At 44.4% G+C, this 22,622-nt stretch overlaps 1 protein-coding gene across 2 annotated transcripts in view; it reads left to right on the forward strand.

Moving 5' to 3' along the window:
• Positions 1–22,622, forward strand: part of glra3 (glycine receptor, alpha 3) — a gene marked incomplete at both ends in the record, with an annotated part of 113,207 nt that overhangs the window by 17,721 nt on the left and 72,864 nt on the right. For both annotated transcript variants that reach the window (XM_079999243.1, XM_079999244.1), the window contains 2 exons: positions 38–105; positions 20,347–20,570. In XM_079999243.1, coding sequence (XP_079855369.1) covers positions 38–105; positions 20,347–20,570 — 292 coding nt within the window. The remainder of the gene's footprint in view (positions 1–37; positions 106–20,346; positions 20,571–22,622) is intronic.

Consider the following 22,622-nt stretch of genomic DNA (forward strand, 5'->3'; position numbering starts at 1 on the left):
TTTACTCTCTATCTCCCTTGTACTCTGTTTCTCGCAGGTCCTCCTGTCAATGTATCCTGCAACATTTTCATCAACAGCTTTGGTTCTATTGCTGAAACCACAATGGTATGTAAAAATAAAACATCTATTTTATTTAGCCAGTACAGTATGATGAGCCCTTAATTGTAAGGTGAACGAATTGTTTATCATGTTATAACAGCTGAAAATAAGTTGTTGTTACAAGATAAACTTAGACATTGCTTCCTTATTGAAAATTAAGTGTTCATCTGCATAAAAGCACATAAGGTGAAACATCACCTGTGAGAATTTAACAGCTTAATGTCAGAGGGCACAAAACACCTACTGAATCAGCCTGTTCTAATATCTGGGAGCTTAAACCGGTGGCCTGAGAAAAAGCTGGATACAATTCTTTAACAATGCCATTGTTTTCTCTCCATTAAAATACTGTAGAAAAATAGAAAATCTCTGCCTCCCTTTTTTACAGATTGCCTCTGTATTCGCTTCAAAAGTAAACTTGTGATCTAGCACTGTGCCTAGATATTTTTAGGTCCTGACAGTTTTCACTGCCTGGTCCCTGATACCAGTAGAAGACTGAGAAACAAGACCTCCTAAAAGCAATAAATCTCCTTTGTTTGTTTTGTAGTCAACTTTTTATTTGCTGCAGTCTTTTTTCAAGAAAAATCATAAGTGAGGAGTGGTGGAAACATGGTTAGACACTTTTCTGAATATCCTTAGAGAACTTCTAAATTACTTATGCTGCTGTGGTCGCCGTTATCTCTTCTGACTGAGTGCATAATAATAATAACAATAAATAAAATGGCAGGCAGGAATACACAGGGTCCAGTTTATTTGTTTTAGGTACCTGTTACAGTTTTTGGGTTCTGTGAAATGCATCACAATTTACTAAACTTACCAACATCTTTGAGTTACATCGTGGAGTTACGGCCATAGTACTTTTTTTTAATATTGTGACTGACCTTGAGGACTGGATTTTTGGACAAAATGGCTTAGATTGTCTTAGATTTTCAGCTTTTATTCGGCATCTTTAACAATAACAAAACCAAACTGTGTCATTACTTTTCATAACAATAATTTAAAATACATTTTGTTTTATAAATATAATAAATACATGTTGTAATAACTACATTATTGTATATTTTCTGTTAATAATGTACAATTTGAAAATTCAGTTTAATAGATTACTTGTCTATATAGTGATGCAGACAACATTTAGGGAACTTTAGCATGAATCTGTCATTAGAATTATTATAGAAGAACTTGTCAATACTTAACACTTTTTGTCTTTTCATTTAAATCTGTTATGTTTAGCTGTAGGAAATTGTTTGTACATAACGTTTCTTTTAAAAAAAACTTTATTTTTTACTTTAAAACAAATCTTGTCATTGCTATAATTTACCATCTTATATTTAAGTTCATCAGTGTCAGTGAAGGCAGGTGACATTGGGTTTAGTCTGCATTAATTATGATGTATTTACATAGGTTTACGTATTTGTGGAGATTTACGATAGCAGAACTTATGTAATTTTATTGGTGTTTTTTTTCCTTGGATTACATTTTCAATAAGTTACATTTCCATAAAATAAGAGAGTAGTTACCATTGCACGGCTTCTATTTTTCCGACGACTCGTTGAATCTTTACTCAGTCGCACATTTCAGTGGATTCAACTCGACGTGGTCACGAGTTTTTGTGGACTACTATTTTTCGTATTATTCATGAATTCGGCAAAGTAATGGGGACCAGAGAGATAAAATATCAATCGAACAGGTCTACTGACATCTACCAGGTAAGAAGGTATATAAATACACACGCAAACGCATAATTTGTAATATCGAACCACAACAGGGCGACGAAATCTACACTGCACACTGGACATGGTTCAATGGACATTCTGTCAATCTGTACATTTATAGTAAGTGGTATGAAGAAGTCATAAAGCGTCTTACTGTAAATCTCATCTCGTTAATTTTGTTCACAAACAGTGACCTGTCAATCAATTAGTATCGGCTGAATATTTGGGGTCAGATTTGTTTGGTATTTCACTCACATCTGCTCCGTGTGTAGATCGATTTGGATGAAACTTAAACCATGAGGTGCTTGTGACATACCAATTTAAATGTTCGTAGTTATGTCATTGTTGTGTTCCAGGTCAATTTGGCAAGGTTTGACATATTTTGATGATATGCCGATTTTATCTGTGATATCGATCAAATGTTGTTGGTTTTTCATTAATTTCTGCTCTGTATGTGGATCGATTTGGATGAAACTTCAACCACAAGGTATTTGTGACATACTGGTTCAAACAAGACAAGAACTGTGTTTGTAGCTTCTGCTGTTCTTCTTAGCCCTATAGGCAGGCCCCCTAATAATAATAATGATAACAATAAACTTTATTTTATTTATCTGTTCTTTCATACAGAATTTGCATCTCAAAGTGCTTTATAGACATTTGAGAAATAATAATTTACAGTAGTTAATCATTTTGAGTGAATAAATCAGTCATATAGTTAAATGCCAAAGTAAACATGTGCTTCTCTGAGAATTTGTAGGATGGTGTTCCACAACTTTAGAGCATAGTGAAAAAAAGCTGCCTCTCCACTTTTCCTGTGGAGGACTGTGTACACAGTTAAAAGACCGGCAGCAGAGGACCTAAGGGCTCATTTTGGGACATAGAATGATCGGGAGTCAGAAATAAAAACAGGTGGTATTCCATTAAGAGCTTTATAAACAAGTAGGAGGAACTTCAACAGCAGCCCACCGGACTGGCCATCTGGCACACCAGATGACCAGTCCGGTGGGCTGCTGTGGGTTGCTGTGAATTTTGGGCCAGTCAAGTAAAGCAAAAAAAATGGGATAAACGGCCCAATCTCTGTGCAATTCTTTTCCATGGGGGGGGGGGGGGGGGAAATTCATCAGCTGTCATGGCAGATGATATTGGATTAAAAATTGCCTCCCAGTTTTGTATGTTCGGTATTAGTTAAGAGCACTTTCAGCACTTTCCAGTTTGCAAGGTAATTCATTAAAATGTTGTGATCAATCGTACACAGGGTAATTTCGCTCTACTGCCACCCATCGTTTCTGAGAATACTGTCAAGCGCCCTCTGCGGGAGTGAAGGAGCCCGGGCGAAGGTATAACCAGCCCTTAAGCGATGCCTATGGAGCTGCAGTAGCCCTTTAACCAAAAATGAAGTTGGCCTATACGGCTTAATTTTGCCAAAATGGGGGGAGGGCAGAGGACCAGAAACAATGCAGCACTTACCTGAGTCCAAGAGAGTGCTTTATGATTTATTTTAAATCCTCCGACTGTTGGTGTTACCTTCACAATGCCATGCGGCAGGTAGATTTATGCCGTGGTCAGGTCATTGAGTGTTTACAATATAATTATCTTGAAGATAATTGTACCTTGCACTACAGAAAATGTAACTGTCTACTAGGGTAAAATGCATCTAAGCAGAAACTAGACTAAGCTATCCCTCCAAAGTTTTTTTTGGTGAATTCCTTCTGGCCTGAATTTAAGTAGCACAACCTTTCACATGTATTTAACACTGTGCCAGCATACACTCTTAAACTGAATTGAAGCGCAAATCCTGTGCAACTTTCCACTCGACCAGCCTGCCCTTGTTTTATTCAGAATTAAGCTCTGAATTATTATTCAGAGCTTAGCGCAGTGGGTGGCATACCAGCGCCTTTATCAAGCAAGATTTGCTGAAGCATTCCTCCAGCACACAGCCACAAGGAGAAGAAAATACCGAGGCGAATGAAACATATCTATTTTGAAGCTTCTGCATGATTAAGTCGCAAAGTGAACTCTTGTATTACTGGCAGAAGCTTTTCTATCCGGCAGAGCTCTTTGGTCACTGCTTGGCTAGCCATTGGTCAAAATACTAGACTTGGGGCACACAACCTTTTGCCACTGTGGCTCCTATATCTCACTATTTGAGTCAATATTAAATAAGCCTCTGGAAAAAAACAAAACAAAAAAACAAAACCCTGAAATTAATTAATACAGCAATGAACGTAAATTTATGAATTAGTGAATATAGGTCAGTATAAAGTTTTTATTTTAAAGAAGATGTTTATCAAAAGACTTATTTCAGTGGAATCATTTATAATGCCGTAACATTTACAGTATATAGGGTCAATTTTATTTCATAGTGGCCCATTGATTCCTACAGTGTTGGGAAAGTTACTGACAAGGCTAAACTAACTTAAATGAGTAGACTAAAGAATGCCGATCTCAGTGAGGGTTCATGACAGAACCCCCACCCCCCCTCTTGGGACATCTGACGGGTCCAGGATGGCCCGAGAAGGGACCCATGACCTCTCCTCAGGGCCGGACCCCTTCCAATCCACCAGATACTGGAAGCCCCTATGCCGAGACCTCAGTAGACGCCTGACCGTGTAAGCGGGAGCCCAGTCAATGATCCGGGAGGGTGGTAGGGGTCTGGAGGAGGGCTAGAGTAGACTCTCAAGTCGAGAGACATGGAAGGTTGGATGAATGCGGAGAGACACGGCGAACGGACCCACAAAGAGTGAGGCCAGCTTCCTGTATTCAACCTGGAGGGGTAAGTCACGTGTGGAGAGCCAGACCTTCTGTCCCGGGGTTTAGGCAGGAGCTGGGGTACGGTAACGTTGGCTGACCTCTGATATCGGTCAGAGGTGCCTAAATCCAACGCATCCACCTCCACAAAGGGGGGTCTGGCGGGTTAAGGATGGGGCGGAGGTGAACCGACTCTTTAACTCACCGAACACTTGTCAGCTGCCGGTGACCAGATGAAGGGTGCATTAAGGGAAGTCAATGCCATGGGGGCGCTGCCACCTGGCTGTAGTTGCGGATGAACCTCCCGTAGAAGTTGTCAAACCCCAAAAACTGCTGCAGCTTCTTCCTGGAGGCTGGCCAGTTGACCACTGCCTGAACCTTGGCTGGGTCCATCCGCATGCTCCCCTCCTCAACCACAAAACGGAGACTCTGGGAACATGAAACTCACATATACTGTATCGTTTGTTCTCCAGAAGCCGCTGGAGGATACACGGACCTCAAGTCCCCAATGTTCCTGCTCAGATCTCAGAGCAAGAAGGTCCTGGGTTCGATTCCCGCCTGGGGCGCTGTTGGCACCGTGCTTCAGCGTGTTACCTCCCAAATAGGAGCCTTTCTGTGTGGAGTTTGCATGTTCTCCCCGTGCTCACATGGGGTTTCCTCCACCTAACGTCAGTAAGGACCCTCACACTCATCACCAGGTCCCCGGGCGTGTCCACGAATGCTGCCCACTGCTCCTGGCTGTGCCCCCGGAGGAAGGACAAGCCAGGATGGGTTAAACGCAGAGGCCTCATTTCACCGGCCACCATCCAAAGCATGTGCATGTGTGTGTGTGTGTGTGTGTGCGTGCATGTGTTGTAGTGTGGTGTGCTGTGTGACAAATAAAGATTGTTCTTCTTCTTCTCTGAGAACGTCATTCCCCATGACCTGGAAGACTGCAGGGGCGTTGGTGAGACCAAATGGCATGACTAGGTATTCGTAATGTCCCCTGAGAGTGTTAAAGGCTGTCTTCCATTCATCTCCCTCCTCAATGCGAGAGATGATAGGCGTTGCGGTGATCCAGCTTGGTGAAGACAGTTGCCCCATGCAAGAGTTCAAACGCTGAAGAAATAAGAGGAAGGGGGTACCTGTTCTTCACCGTAATGTCATTCAGGCCCCGGTAATTGATGCACGGTGGCAGCGACTTGTCCTTCTTCCCCATGAAGAAGCCCACGCCAGCTGGAGAGGAAGAGGGCCGGATAATAGGTGCTCCCAGCAACTCCTGGATATAGGAGTCCATGGCCTTTGTCTCAGGAGTATAGTTCACCCCTCAGGGGCACAGAAACAGGGCGAAGCTCTATACCAGTCGTAGGGCCAGTGATGTGGAAGAGAGGCGGCCCAGGTCTTACTGAATACCTCCCTCAGTGGCATGTACTCCGGTAGCACCTTGGAGAGATCAGGAAATTCTGCAGGAGAATCTGAATTACAGACAGGGCCGAGGCATACAGAGTTACAGTATGAACTCCATTGTAAAATGCACCCCGTTCCACAGTCCATCTGTGGATTATGTGTCTAACCAGGGAAAACCCAGGATCACCGGGTGTTAGGGCGAATGCATGAGGTGAAAGGAAAGTCTCGTGATGGTTACCCAATATGTCAAGGTGTACCAGGACGGTCCAATGCGTGACGAAGGAAACCAGGTGACCATTGAGTGCTCTGGCGTCAATGGGTTCTGATAACAGCTCCCGGGGAATGCCTAGTTGTTCCGCCAGGTGGGAGTCCAGAAAATTTGCATCCGCTTCAGAGTCCATCGGGACTGCCACCGTGTGAAACGGCCTGGTTAACCCCAGGTGGGCTTGTAACAGGCGAGAAGGTCTCTTGGAACTGATAGCACAGCTCACCAGCACCCTCTCACTGGTGAGCCCCTCCTTTTATCGGGCAGCTTGACACGTAGTGTCCCCCTGCCACAGTACAGACAGCAGTTCTCCCCCCCCTGATGGCGCTGTCGTTCCACTGATGACAGGCTGGTCCTGCCGAGCTGCATGGGCTCTGCTGGGTCGCTAGGAGTGCTGACAGCGACGAAGGAGGCAACGCTGGCGGTTGTGGATGGCTCCGGGAAAACCAGGTCAACACTCTCTCTCTCTCTCACGCTCCTGGAGATATCCCTCAATGCGGATGGCGGTAGCGATGAGCATCCAGATTGGAGGATCACGAGCCGCCAGCTCGTCCTTGATGACATCAGCGAGCCTGTTGTGGAAGGCGTTGGTCAACGTGGCGGAATTACACTCGCTCTCTGCTGCGAGGGTCTGAGATGCAATAGAGTAGTCAATCACTCATCGATCTCTCTCTACCAGGGTAAGGAGGCCAAAAGCTGCCTCTCAGGTGGCGTGGTCACAAACCCTCCGGAAAGGTCACCACCGAAGACCAGAGGTCTGATTGTCGCTCTCACTCAGCGGTCCCCAATCGCGTCCCAATAGCTGGGTGACCATAAAAGGCCACTTGGAACCTCTCGGTGGGAAACGAGAGGGTCTGTAACTCTAAAGTCAACTAACAGAGGGTGAGGAAGGACCGGACAGCACCCAGGGCTCCCCAAAAGCGTTCGGGAGGGTTGAGGCGAGGTTCTGGACTGAACCTAGCATGAGGGCTGGTAGAGGCAAGGGACACCTGATTGACCTGGGTGAGCTGCTGAATCCAGTCGCTTTGAGCCTCCAGGTGTTGATAATTAAAGGAAAAGGATTCCCGAACAGCCACCTCCATAGCGATGAGTTGTAATGGCGTGCCAAAGCAGGGGCCCCGCCTGGACGTCAATCTGCCATTTGAGTGACTGCGTCGGCTGGGTCCATTTCTGGCCAGATTGTGCTGTTAGGCTCACTGACTCAGACCAGAGGTGAACCCAAGAGCACAACGCAGGAGAGCAGGTTAAGGTTCACAAAGCAGGGGTTTACAGACCTGGGTCATGAAAGCCAGGCTATCCATCAGCAAGGGCAAACAGTCAGGCAAGGAGCAGGCAGAGAATCAGAATCTGTAAGACAGGCAGAGGATCAAAAATAAAAAACCTGGCGCAATCCCTGGACTGCACACTGCACACTGCACACTGCACACTGCACACTGCACACTGCACACTGCACACTGCACACTGCACACTGCACACTGCACACTGCACACTGCACCACACAGCCTAAGCAAAGACAATCTCACACAGAACCAATAAACGAGGCCAGTATAAGTACTGAGTGCCTGATGAGCAAATGAGCTGCAGGTGAGGAGAAGAGTGGGGGGGTGGAAGCAGAAAGGGGAGTGGCTGGATCTGAAAAGACAGGAGAGTTACTGACAAGGCTAAACTAAACTAACTTAAATGAGTAGACCAAAGAATGCTGATCTCAGTGACAAAAATAGTCTTTTGAAAAACTTCCTTTTTTAAATAAATAAATCTATTTATTTATTTATTTATTTATTTAACTAATATAACTAATATAACTAATATAACTAACTAATATTTACTAATATATTTATATTTACATGTATTTATATAGTTGTTGACTCATTTATTTCAGGGTTTATTTCATGGACATATTCATTTCTTTCTTTTTTTTTGTTCCATATACTCGCATTGACCTGTCTACCTTATGAAAATCTCTTACTTTCTAAAAAAAAAAAAAAAAAATCTCTAACTCTACTAGTGCTGTTAGTTCCTACAGAATGTTTATTTAGATGTGACTGTAGTAAATAGTGGTTTGATACTGTGACAAAATGTACTTATTGTACGTCGCTGAGGACAAAATTGAGTGCTAAAGGACATAATGTAAACAAACACAAGGTCCAAATTTTAACATAGAGGACAGAACAACAACGATAAGGCTTTATAAAAGAGATAACTGATAAAAATGTGATTTCAGGAGCAACGGCTTATCTAATAGATTGAGGTAGACTGTTCCAAAGAGATTCAGCTTAACCACTAAAAGCAGGGTCACCCATTTGATTTACCACTAGAACTGCAGATTTTTTTTTTTTTTTTTTTTTTTGCAGTAATCAGCAATCAGTGATGCTGTCCTGTGTCTCACATCCCATTGTTTAGACTGCTCGGCTATCACCCTCCATCACTAGAAACACGCAGAGTGGAGGGAGGAAGGGCTGGAGGGTTTATTATTGAGAAGAAGAGTATTTACACAAAACACTGTTTTTACTAAATTTAGTCCTATAGCAACGGAAAGCAACAAGGAGACCTGTGCGACACAGCAAGTGTAAATCGGAGGAAAAACAATGAATCTAAATCTCAAATAAAAACACACAGTTTTTGTTTGTTTTGTTTGGAGACATGGGGATGCGCCGTCACTGTGACGCAACTCTCCAGCTCTGTCTCTCTGTCTCTCAGTTGTTTTTGCATTTTTCATACAAGAAGGAAACTAACAAAAATAAATCAAAATGTTTGAGGTTGGCATGGTGTAGTGTAAACACCCGCTCTGTCTTCCTGTGCCACCCACCAAGCCACTTCCTGTCTGGACAGGCTGTTTATCTATTTGGCACCGGAGAGATCGCTCTGTCTCCATTATACAGCTCTCCAGTTCCAGCTCTCTAAGTCAGCGCTGGACTGTCTCTTGGTTATGTTTACATTTTTTGTTTCATACAAGCAGGAAACTAACAAAAATTAAGACATTTAAATCTGAAATAAAAACACAGGTAAACCGACACAGAAAACCGGTGGGTCGCGTGAAACTCCCCTCGATCTCTTTTAGTTATATGTTTCCATTTTCCATGCAAGTTGGAAAATAAGGAAACAAAATAAATCTAAATCTCTGTTCAGCCAGAACCCTGCGCTGCGCTTATTGTGGTGTTCAGAGCTATCCCGATATAGGTCAACTCATATCTCGATATTGATACAACAATATATATTACAATATAGCATGTTTTCTCTATATTCAATTAACTTTTGCTCATTGGTTGGGCTAACGAGCATCAGGTTTAAAAACCCTGTCCACTCAGTCAGGATGGGAGCCCTGTGTCATAACATGTTCCAACTGCTCCTGGCTAATTCCACCTCGTCGCAGCTCTACAATAAACTGGTGTTATCAACCCCCCATCGTCTGTGTCTCTGAGCCGGAGGTCCCCAAGCACGTTGGGTGGTGTGTGGTGGCAAAACTGCCACATTTATATAAAAAAACACATTGTAAAACCTATTTCTGACGCGGCAAGTCACCGACTCAGGATCCAGCAAAAGAGCCCGAGACCATCATGCTTCCTCCTCCATGTTTGATAGTTGGTGTCACACACTGAGAAATCGTCCTTTTGCCTACTGCCTTTGGTGAACCAAAAATTTTAATTTGATTTTGATTCATTGGTCCATAAGCCCTTCTTCCAGTCTTCAGTAGTCAACTGGCGGTGCTTCATGGCCCAGGTAAGCCACTTTTTCTTATTTTGCCATTGTTAAAGCTGAACAGCTATAAAGTTTGTTCGTGGACGGACTTAAAGTTAGAGAGGAAATCGGAGACTATACTTTAAGTTAATAAAGTATTTAATCTGGTACCAACGAGCATTAACAAAGCAACAGCACAATATGATGTCGCTGCGGAAATGGTCAACTCTCTCCGGAGAGCTGAGACTTTCATAGGATGGAGGCTCTTGTTGCATCATCGGCTTGCTGGAGCTCCTCCGGTTCGAAATAGTTCTTTGTGATCCATATGTCCTTTTGTGACCAGTTGTGCACATGTTGTTCCTGCTCATAGCCACTTGTTTACAAAATGTTCATGTTGTTCTGCACGTACACGTTATGACATAATGTCACAATAGCTCATAAGTTAAATTGAAAATACACAGAAATACAAAATTCTTATAACAGCCATCTTAGCAATGGTTTCTTACTGCCACTCGACCTGTCAAACCTGCAGGTCCAAGGCTTCTCTTCACAGTTGAAACTGAGACTTGCTTACTTTGACAAGTGTTAAGCTAAGCTTGAAGCTGTTTTCCTGTGGCTTTGGGTCTGCCAGACCTCTTCCTGTCAGAGTTCCCTCCAGTTTCCAAATGCCTTTTAATGATGTAGGAAAAGGTACTCACTGACACCTTCACTTTCTTTGCAATTTCTCTAATGGAAAGACCTTTTAAGGGTTATAATGGTCTGTCTTCCTTTGATTACTGCCCTTTTCTCGGCATTTTGATAGATATACTACCTCCTGCAACGGAATATTGTCCAAATAATGCTTCAGAGGGTGTAACAGCACAGTTTGTTCTGTTGCTTTTATACACACAGAGGGTTTGTAAGTAATCAAACAAACAAACCTGTAGGAATTGTTTGCATCAACTTTCAAGGCTTAATTTACTTCCATTGCTGCAGAACAGCTGTAAGTTGTTAACCCATTACTTGTTCCCTGAATAAGGGCCTTTGTTTAGAACTCTGAAAATTATTTTATTTTTCAGTTTTTGGTAACCTAAACTTTCTGTTTTAACCTCTGGCAAATTACTTCTTACCTTTGTACCATTTCAGGTTAATTACTGGACTTGAGCTGCTTAAATTTCAATAAAAACTGGAAAATGGGGGTGTTCTAAAACTTTTGACCGTTAGTGTACTTCGGGTTGAGGGTTTTGACCCATTCTCAACCATGCAAACTGCGGCGATGTCATTGCATATGTAGGTTATAATGTTAGACGTTATCTCTTTCCATCTTTGTGATCTTTTTGTCACGATCCGCCCAGGCAAAAGTCGCTTTCAAAGTTTGAAAGTTTGAGTCTGAGGTTTGCGTTGCTTATCATGTTTTCTATGCAGCCACTATCTCTGTGTAATGGCCCATTAGTCAGATGGCCACCTGCAGAGTACAAATACGCCTTTCAGGACACCTTTAGGAAAAGTCATGGCAGGCTTATAACAGGACTCAGATCCTTACTTACTTACTAAAATATAATAAGTCCTAGATTGGTGGATCTGAGTGACTGACTGGCAGAGTAAGGGCTCAGCATCTCAGACATATAGGAAAGGGCTAGGCCATGTAGAGCTTTAAAAGTAATTAGCAGAAATTTGACATTCATTCTACAACTAACCGATAGCCAATGAAGGGAGGCAAGAGTTGGGGTGATACGGGCTCTGCGGCTTGTTTTTATCAATATTCTGGTATCCGCAATTTGAACCAGGTGTTGGCAAGACAGAGAAGCTTGGTTCAGGAAAGAGAAGACGTACCTGCAGTAATCTAAACATGAGAAAATGAATGTATGAATAAATAGTTCCAGATCTTTGGCTAATAATATGGATCCGATTTTTGAAATAATGCATATTTATTTATTTATTGATTTACCAGGGACAGAACACATGAAGGTTTTGTGACCTCCAGTTCTTAATGGCAGCTAAACAGCCATGAAGGACAGTAATATAATTCAAGTTGTTTGGTTTGATAAGAAAAATGCAGCTGTTTGACATCGGCATAACAATGGAAAGAGAAGCTATGGAATATGAAATAACCCTTGATGAAAGTGGCTGAACAGATATCCAATGACCAGATGCCGTTGACCAAGACATTGGCACTACAACTGGAATTGCGGCCCAGTGCTCCTAAATTGTTTGGGTAAAATGTAGAGGAAAAGCTCAATGAAGTACGAAAAAACAAAAAGTGAACAGACATCTTAAGTAAAGAAATGTCGGTTTACTTTATTGTACTTCCTTATGGAGGCTTCAGCCATATTTGTAGCTACCCATGTTCTATTAAACAGATGTGGCTGGCACACTCAATTGAGACAGGGAATTTCAATGGGTTTAACAAACTGGTCATCTGTTATGGGTGAGGGGACAGTCTAGCAAAGGGAGGAATACATCTGGCCCCTGTCCAAATGCGGCTTGTGGCCTTATGCTCAGTATGATGCGAATGATTATGTTGTAGCCTTAGTAGCCAATATTGTATTTGACATACATTACTCTCTTTGGTATTCTGCTCTTTTCGATTATTTATATAATATATTCCACCACCCACTGACAGTTATGGTCACTATATGCTATGGATGACCTGATAAGTTCGAAGTAGGCTGGCAAAAATAGAAAGAAATTCAATTAGAAGTTGAAACTATACTGCAGCTTTTGTAGTTGAAGTGAGTCCCAGAGCAGTTTATCCTCCCTTTCATCTCGGCAGACTCAACACTTGGAAAGGAGTAAAACTCAAAATGAAGAGGCTGTGGTCAGGGACCAAATTGGGGCAGATGCTGGGAGAACCTATCTCTCCCATTCTGTGATAAGTTTTGCAAACTAAGGAGTAGCCTTTTAATTTCACCAAGGTCCACAAAGGAGCAATTAAATTTTTTGTCTTACAAACCATTGTCTCTGTAAAGACAAAATAATGACCTCACCACAATGGTTGGGTTTCACCTGACCCCAACTTCAGTCCTCTCAGCCTATTGAATGGGTGCTGAGGTCTGCAGCCTTCTGTATGCCATACCTTTGACCATATACTGTAAACTACTCTGTGGACTATACTCAGTGGATTATGTCATGTGGATTGGGCACAGAGGACAACACCCTGTGGATTATACAGTGGATTATACCCTGTGGATTACCCTGTTTTGTAGTCTGGAACACTCCTCCCTGTCCAGTTCTCATAACTAGACTTTTGAGCAATCTATGGTCATTGTTATTTGGAATCTGCCACGCTGTACTAGTTTTTATTTAAATGCACTAATTGGCCATTTGCAGTACTATATACTATCATGACTTGATAAATATGCCTTCAACAGATATTGTATGTAAAGACTGTACTTGTATTTTGTTTGCAGAATGTGTATAAGCATGCCACAAATCTATTGTTTTTGCGGGGATCAAAGGAGACAGGTACAAAAAAAATCAGCCATGCTGGGCTTTTATTTCAACGGAAAATAAAACCTGCCTTTTCAGGTGTGTGTGTGTGTGTGTGTGTGTGTGTGTGTGTGTGTGTGTGTGTGTGTGTGTGTGTGTGTGTGTGTGTGCGCGTGCATGTATATGTTGTGCTGTGTGACGATTAAAGATTGTTCTTGTTCTTCTAGGCGGCTTTCTGGCCTACTGCCTCAAAACCTCCCCGCTTGGGAGTGGCAAAGGTCAGGATCTGTCCTGCTCCTCCTCCCACTGCACAGCCGGAGAGACCGTCAGCGAAGGGCACGGTGAGAGCGAGGTTTCTCACCGTCCCATTGATCAGGAAGAGCACGGCTGTCAATAAAAGGCCTGTAGGCCACTGGCAGTGAAGCACAGACTTCATCCACCAACCTGTGCAGCAGTCTGGAGGACCTGATGCCAGTTGTCCCCATGGGCTGGTCCGCCGACGCCTTCAGCAGATAACCCAGCCTGGCGCAGCCAGCCTTGAGCAAGCTGGAGCGCAGGCTGGAGAAGGAAAGGAGGCCGGAGTCCAGCAGTGGGTTCCCAAACAAAGGCTCCCCAAACTGCCACATCCCAGGGGCAGACATGGTGTCACCGTGTACCTTAAAAACCTGCCACGACTACAGCACTGACTGATAGAAAGGAGTCAGCCCTGTCAAGTCCATCCCCTCGGGCCATAGCAGAAACAGCTGCTTGTCATAAGAGAGGTGCCCCGCCCGCCTCAGCAGCACCTTCGCTGTGTCCAGCCAACGCAGTCCACAACAGCCTCTGCGCCGTCTGGAGGCGGAACGCCTTGACCTTGGATGAAACATCAATGAGGCCCTGACCATGGCGCCCCGTACTCTCTCCTGGAGGAATGTGTGCAGCTCCTGCCTTTTCTCCTGCAGCCTCCCACTCACAGGGGCGCTGCCACGAAGGTGGCCACCCTCAATGTCCCTGATCTCCTGCTCCAGGGTGTCTATTGTCTCCCTGCGGGTGGAGTGAGCACAATACGGTTGGCAGAAGACATGGATTTGTTCTGTGCTTTGTCCACCTCCCACCACTGACCCAAGGAGCTAAAGGCCTCCTTCCTGCTCCTCCAGCCATCCCAGAATGATTTAAAACTACTGCAGAACGCGGTGTCGAGCAGCAATTTTACATTAAAATGCCAATAAGAAGAATGCCTGGTGCCAGGTGCTGAGCACAGCTCCAGAGTGAAATGGTGATGATCTGTGAAGGCCACAGGGTTGATGGAACTGCCTGGGGACTGAGTGTTTGTGATACGTAAAGTTTGTCAAGCCGAGCCGCACTAACCCTACCGTCTGAAACCCGCACCCATGTGTACTGTCTGTCTGTCGCGTGTTTCATCCTCCATGTGTCTATGAGGTCATGTCGAGCAGTGAGGCAAGACAGACGGGCGGAAGAGACCCCGTGGGGTTCCTCACCGGTCTGATCCAGACTATAGTCCAGCGTACAGTTCCAGTCCCCACCCATTACAACGCAGTCAGCCTGAACCCCCCTCTGCAGTGTTTCCTGCAAAAACAGCTCCACCCTCTGCGAGCCTAGAGTGGGAGCGTAAACATTAATGAAACAGAAAGTAGAAACTCCTGCCTCCGCCCTGACCATCTGAGCTCTACCTGCTTCTCTCTCGGTGCTGGCCAGAACCCTGATGTTTGACCCCCGCGAAAGGAGGATCGCAGTTCCTGCACTGAAGTTAGTCCCATGGCTGAGAAACAGCTGACCCCCCCCCACCCCAGTCTACCTCGATGGCTGCGTCACTGTGTCTCTTGCAGAAATATCACGTCTAACTTCCTCTGCTGAAATAATTCCGCAACCAGAGCCCTCCTCTTCTGCTGTCTCCCACCATTGATATTTAAAGAGCCAATCCTGAGCTTGTGCATGGGAGTATGTGTGGGAGAGAAGAGGGAGACAGTTACGAAAACTAGCAAAAGGAGAGAGAACAACCAGTCGAGACCAGCCATCCTAACACCTAGGTATGGTCGGGTGTCCCCGAGCCTGTACGACTGTTCTCTTTCCGGAGAGCCATCACATGTTTCTTTAGCCGGTATCTTCTTTTATCATCCAAACCTGACCCGGCTGACTTCCTGAGAGAGGCCACTGTCTTAATTAACTTCCCCGAGCTACTAGTCATAGTAAATTAGAATGAATATATTTAAATATTGTTGCATCGTTGAAGAACTATGGAGCCCCTAAATTGACATGTGCAAGAAAACTTAAAACATTTCTGTAGAGATCTGGAAACAAGTGCATGATGGGTGTACTGCTTGACACAAGATGATTCTTGGACGGTCTCATAACATGCACATACCACAGTGCAGTCATATCCAGTTCATCCTGAGATAAAAATAACAATAAATAGGCTTGTTAAGATACATAATTACAGTTTACCTTTAAAAATAGGACAAAAATATATATACACTATAGACTAAACCACCAAACAACCAAACAGAGTAAAGGAGGCTTGTCGTAGCTGTCGGTGGTGGATGTGTCTTAGATGTTGGAAACATTGGGAATCTATAATGTGCCCGTTCTTGATTCCAGGATCACCCCTTATAATTCTTAGATAGCCACCTAAACCTTCCACTGTTTCCACATAATACCCTCTGACAACCTTAGGGTCACTACTTTGGGTTGTATCTGCATTCAGCCAAACTATCTTCATGGAAAAGCCGTCAATGCATGTACGTATGTATATAAATATGCAAATTCCAAATGGCTTCAGTTTATCAGAAGAATGGAAGTGCCAGCTGTAAGTCTCTTCGGAGAAATAATAGCACAGATGAAGACATCACACTGTTCTGCTTTCTACACATCTTCTTTCCAAACATGCACGCCGTTTTCTATACATTAGGCGTGCATCCACCTGTATCCATGGAGTTGGCCAGACAGATTGTAGTTGATCCTGAATGACTACAACAAATTCTTCAATGTTTGTGTATCCCTTTCTGCGTCACAAACTTCTAGACCACTAAATGCATTATAAATGTCTATCAGTGATGAGCGTTGGAATGCAAGCACAGAAACTATATATTTATATTGAAGGCTAAGTTTAAAATAAAACTCTCAATTGATGGATCTGCCACCTAAACACGCTATCTCAAGACGCAATAGAATTATGCGAGAGGAAATTAGGTCCCCCACAAAAATTTTCACAAGAACATTTGGGAACCAGAAAGTGTCTTTTATGCATGCGAATGTTTTAGATGCGCACGTGAAACTTTCACAATTTTTTTTGCACATTTCCCATAAGGGACTCCATAAGGAACACACACACACACAATAATAATAATAATGATAATAATAATAATAATAATAAGAAGAAAACAATAGTGAATGAAAACATACACAAAAACACACTAAATCCTCTGTGGTGTCCATTTCCCCTGGACAACCCTCCCTCTCTCCAGAGAACAACCCCTTATGGACGTAACAGGTCCACACGCTATAAAGAACTGTCTAGTGCTGGCCTTTTGTTTCTCACTCTCTTTAACTCTTGTAGTTTCTTGATGATTTGATGTGTTGATGAAGAAGGAGTGACCGCTGACGCTGACTTGAGTAAAATAATAGGTTTATTAAAAAAGAACAGCATCAGACCAGACTTGCCATGGACGTCCAGCAGAGAACCGAACCGGATGGATTCTCTGCCGGATGCAACTCGGGCGGTTTCTTTTATGCTTGTCCAGAGACAACGTTGACCATTTCATTCCCCTACATAGGTCACAGGTCACATTCCACCTCCCTTATCACCGGGACCCCTGGTGATTTGCTCTCTCTCTCTCGTGACCCCTGGCACCGTCTGTTAGTAATTATCTTATACAATGGGGGCTGTCGCGGGACACCACACATTCCAAGACACCTCACTCTCACGTAATATGAACTACAGTACCATCTTGAACCAGTAAAAAAATAAACTGTCTTTAAGAAGCACTTGAAGACCCAGCTCTTCAGTGAGTACCTCCTCTCCTAACCTACAATTACTTAGCACTTCCTAGCAGTATTTATTGTTAGACTAATGTCTCTGTCGCAATGTAGCTTGAATGTTATTCTCCCTTGTAAGTCGCTTTGGATAAAAGCGTCTGCTAAATGACTAAGTGTAAATGTAAATGTAAATGTAAAATAAACAATACAGCTTGTATATAAATGCAAAGGGGTAGCTATATGCCTAGACACATCAAAGAACCACTTAAATGTATGTTACCTGGAGCCAACATTGAAAACTGAAGGGAAAAAACAAAACAAAAAACTGTCCAAATTGGCCATGCGAAGTTTGTGACACGACAGTTAAGTAGTTTTACCATAAAAAAAGCCACAGTCCAATCATGAGCTGGTGCGTAAATAAGGTTTTATGTGTGAGATGACTAAATACAGATAAAAAATATTGATAACTCACATTGTCTCATATAGGCTGTATAATATGTGTATCTTATTTAGTGTGTGTAACGACTGTCATACATGATGTCGGAGAAATTACAAAGGAAAGATCCTGCGAGCCTCATCTGTATGCACGGATCAGATACATATACACACATTTTCGTGGCAGATTGTGTATGTGCAGGTTGCTTGAGTTCCCTTCTTTTGTGTGCCACATTTGTCCACTCTTGCCTCAACATGCTACAAAGTGTTTGTGTAACAGATTTGCAACTGTTTTAGTGTCTCTCTGTTTGCTCACTCTATCCTTTTCTATTTAATTCCTTCATCTCTTTCTCTGCGTGCCAGCAGTCTAAAAGCTTACATCTGTGTGATTGAAGAGAGACAGAGAATGATAGTCAGGTTTGGATCCAGCCAGGCCAACAGTACCTTGTGAAATCATTGATGTCAAACCTTGATGTTAACAATTGTAATGACCAATTTCAGTTGGTAGAACTTTTCCAGGGCTGATACTACTACTACGACTATTACTCCTACTACTACTAATAATAATAATTATAATAATAATACACAGGGTCCATTATCGACACAATTATACATTTTAGAGTTCCCATGGAATGTAGCATCTGTTCGTGCTGCCACTCGTCTTTACATCAGCATTACTACAAAAATGAGTTTTAAAGAATGATCCAAGAGTGGCATTGCAGGTTAAGAAGTTTAACTCCTCTTGCAGATTATCTCTGTCTTAGATGCAATGGCATACACCTTCTGTGTTGTATGCCAAGTATGCTGCCAGCACAGGTTAAAAAAAAAACCCTACTAAAACAAGTAACAATTTTAAAGTTGCCATTGAACGCAGCATCGGCTGACGTAATGACACAGTGACACAAGTTTTCAGAGTCCTGGTGACACGCAGAATTACTACTACAAGCCGACACACACTACCTGTACTGTAGTCTAGAGAGTCCTGCCTCACAGTGTCTCTGTGGAAGGAAATCACTCCATGTGGAAGTTCCCAACAACACGGTTCCATTCAAACGTAGTAAGCACCCCATGTCCCTCAGAGACATTTCATCAACTTTTTAAACTTTTGGGACTAGAAATAAAACAGACACGATTCGGACACGTTGTTCTGGACCTGCAAGCGAACTCCATGGAGTGTGACTGTTTTTGACTCCTACAGTTTGTATGATACAAATGGCTTGAATAAAACAAAATAAGGAATTACACAGCACCGGGTTGGCAATAGAATGTGTTTATTTACTTTGGCAGTTTCACCTATCACGCACCACTCAAGTGGCAGGGACCTCCAGCACAGAGATTCAGAACACGGGGTTGTAGAAATCACAAGTTTATTGTGGAGAGGGGGCTTGATAGAACAAGCCCTGGAGCAGATGGACACAGGTCTCCTCGCTCCTTAGTGTGTTTGGGGATGGGGGTTTTACCTGTTGCTCATTAGACCAACCAACGAGCAATAGGTATGCAGTCACACTGATCCTGGGTCACCAATTACCTAGATCCAGGTCAGATGTGGCTGCCAGATGGCATACAAATACTCCCTAATAGTTGTAGTTGTATGCCCAGCATGCTGACAGCACAGGTTAAAAAAATAAAAATAAATAATAATAATATTATTAAATACATACATATATAGGTAGATAGATAAAAGGGATGATCGTGCGCTGCCGGGAGCGTGTGCGTCCCTTGGAGTGCTCTGCAGCCGTTGTTGCGGCGTTTCGGTTCTCTGGTTATTACTGTTCTTTACCATGAAAATCTGTTCAAGTACCACATATTTAAATATCCTGGTCAAAATGTCCAGTGAAAAGAGTTCCCTCCAAACACATTTTAAATTTGTGCTGGGTGGATCTTTTCGATTTTAAAAAAAATGGTCCGCGGATCTGTTCATTTCTGCGCCCGGCAAGTTGCAACAGGAAGCCAATCAGCTGGCAGCCTGGCAGACCCCACTCCTAGACAGAGGAAGCACCTGTCGTGGAGGTGGCCCGCCACCACCAGACTGACGCAGAGACAAGGGGCTCCTAAAGAGTCATTGTTGGATCAAGTTCCATATCAAGATGCCAAGATGAGTTGACTGGAAGATTATCTTGAGGTTGAGTGCAGAATTTATTTTGATCAGTCGCCGCTGAATTGAAAAAAGAGACGAGTAGCGAGTGCCGGTGGCTTACGTGGCTATGCTGCTCCATCCTGATTGGCTGAAGCAAGTGTATGAATAAATTATCAGCAGTCCTCATACACGGTTGGATGTATACCGTTAGCGGCGTAGCCCCTGAGGGGCAGAGCCTCCTGACATAGAATGTCTGTTACGGCTAACTGCGACTGGCCTCCGAGTGGCAGGCAAGAATTCTTTCACTGAACCACCAATGCTCATGTCTGATGTGTTTTTTGCCTCTGAATCTACAGCAAACGGCTAACCGACTAAATAGTACCACTACAGTAGAAGTAATTTCCAGTCATTTTCTCACTGTCACAGTCTTCTATCTATCTGATTGACTGCATCGAGAAAAACTGTGTCAAAGATTTATAAAGTTTAATACATTACAATCCCTGTCCATATACATTTTGTATAATATCTTCATGTTTCTCACCCCCTCGTCTCTGTTTTTATTTTTTAAGGACTATCGGGTGAATATCTTCCTCCGACAGCAGTGGAACGACCCCAGACTAGCCTATGCCGAATACCCAGATGATTCCCTCGACTTGGACCCCTCCATGTTGGACTCCATATGGAAACCAGATCTGTTTTTTGCAAACGAGAAGGGAGCCCATTTTCATGAAGTCACAACAGACAACAAACTGCTCAGGATTTTCAAGAATGGGAATGTCCTCTACTCAATAAGGTAAACATGCCATTTGTATGATATGTATTGATATCCACCAAATGCATGTACATAATTGCTTACTAATTTATTGACCTTGAAAATAAGGGTACAAATCGGTCTTCCTGTTTTGGGAGCCAGAAATCTTAGCAGACATGCAAGCGTCTGGTGTCTGTCAATAGCTACTACAAATCTCTGTCAAAGGTGAAATTCCTTCTTTGAACCAGAAAGAACATATTTATACACAGGTTATACCACACTTTTGTCGTTTCATCAGCCATGAACAGCAATTCCTCCTCGGCACAATGCTGTGCGTGCAGCCATGTTTGCATGCTGTCTCTCATCTTCTTTGTGTCCTACTGCTTAACACAGTAATTTCTCTCTACTGCCATCCGTGGTTTCTGAGAATACTGCAATGGAGGATAAACGCCCTGCACACTGCGATACTGCCCGCGCAAAGGTATTATCAGGGCTTTAGACTGAAAGTGTTTATTATATTGGCTACTGTGGGCCAAGAGGTGTTAGGTTTTGTGGTTGGTTGGGACTGACAATATGGCATGAAACTGTGGATGGTACGGATGGAGCTGTACCTCTGAAGTTGTGCCATGTGGACAGTACAAAAAGCCTGACCTTAAAGGTAGAGTCTGTTATGCGGGCCAATTTTTGCCTGCCTGTTCCGGGATGCTGATTCCCTGCCTGTTCCTGGACCCTGATCCTGTGCCGGTTCCCCTGGACCCTGGTTCCCTGCCGATGAGTTTTCCCTGGTTTTGACCCCTGCCTGTTCCTCGACCAAACATGAACCCAGTGGAACCGGTTTTTGTCGCATTTAGGCGGTTCCTCATCAGGGACCAACCAGGAGATTCACCTGCTAGCCACTGGCCTGCTAGCCACCGGCCTGCTGGCCACCAGCCTGCAAGCCACTGGCCTGCTAGCCACCAGTGTGCTAGTCACCAGCCTGCTAGCAGTAGGCCTGCTAGTTGCCAGCATGCGAGCATCCTGGCCTGAACATTCCCAGCCTGCCTTAGGCTAAGCCCCCAGCTCTGAGCCAGCTTGTTGGTAGGCGGGGCGGCTAGGCGGTACTTGCCTGTCCTGTTCCTGCCCTTGAGGATCCAGAGCAGTCCCCGTTCTGGGGGTTTTGACCCGCCTTTTTCTCTGGGAATCCTCAGAAGTCCCCCAGGAGAGAACGCGGTCCCAAGGATCCCCGAAACCATCTGTGGTCCAGTTCTCCACAGACTGGCGCCCCTCAGTCTCCGTGGTCCAACGCCCCCAGTCTCCACTGCCCAGCGCTGTCAGCACCCAGGACTTCTGGTTCAGCACGAACAACCTGGAGTTGCATTGATTGGAGGCCTTTGCGCACCCCAGGGTTACCAGCAATCTGCTGTAGAGGCAGCTCCACCACTGCGACCAACCCCGTTCCTGTTCCAGAGCAGTCAGCCTCCTCTGCCATGGCTCGTTACGTTCCTGAGTCATTGGCCAATCCTGCTGACACTCAGCCTGTTCATGTTCCCGAGCAGTCAGCCTCCCCTGCCGACGCTCAGTACATTCCTGAGTCGTTGGCCGACCCTCCTGATGCTCGCCCTGTTCCTGTTCCCGAGCCGTCAGCCTCCCCTGCCGAGGCTTAGCATGTTCCTGGGTTGTTGGCCAATCCTGCTGAGGCTAACCTTTTTCCTATTTCCGAGACGGCAGCCTTCCCTGCATTCCTGAGTTGTTCACCGATCCAGCTGAGGCTCACCCTGTTCCCCTTCCCAAGCCATCAGCCTCTCTCTACCCGAGGCTCATCACGTTCCTGAGTCATTGGCCGATACTGTTGAAGCTCACCATGTTCCTGTTCCCGAGCCATCAGCCTCCCCTGCCAAGGCTCTCACGTTCCTGAGTTGTTGGCCGATCCAGCTGAGGATCGCCCTGTTCCGGTTCCTGACCCGTCAGCCGCGTCTCCCGAGGTCCAGCCCGTTTCCGAGCCATCGGCCCCACTCCCGAGGTCCAGCCTGTTCCTAGTCCCGAGCCTTTGGTCTCCCCTGCTGACGCCCAGCCTTCAGCAGTCCTCCAAAGTGGCCCTGCCTACAGTGTCGTCCT

The sequence above is a fragment of the Zeus faber genome (genome assembly GCF_960531495.2).
Source record: "Zeus faber genome assembly, chromosome: 4".
NCBI lineage: Eukaryota > Metazoa > Chordata > Actinopteri > Zeiformes > Zeidae > Zeus > Zeus faber.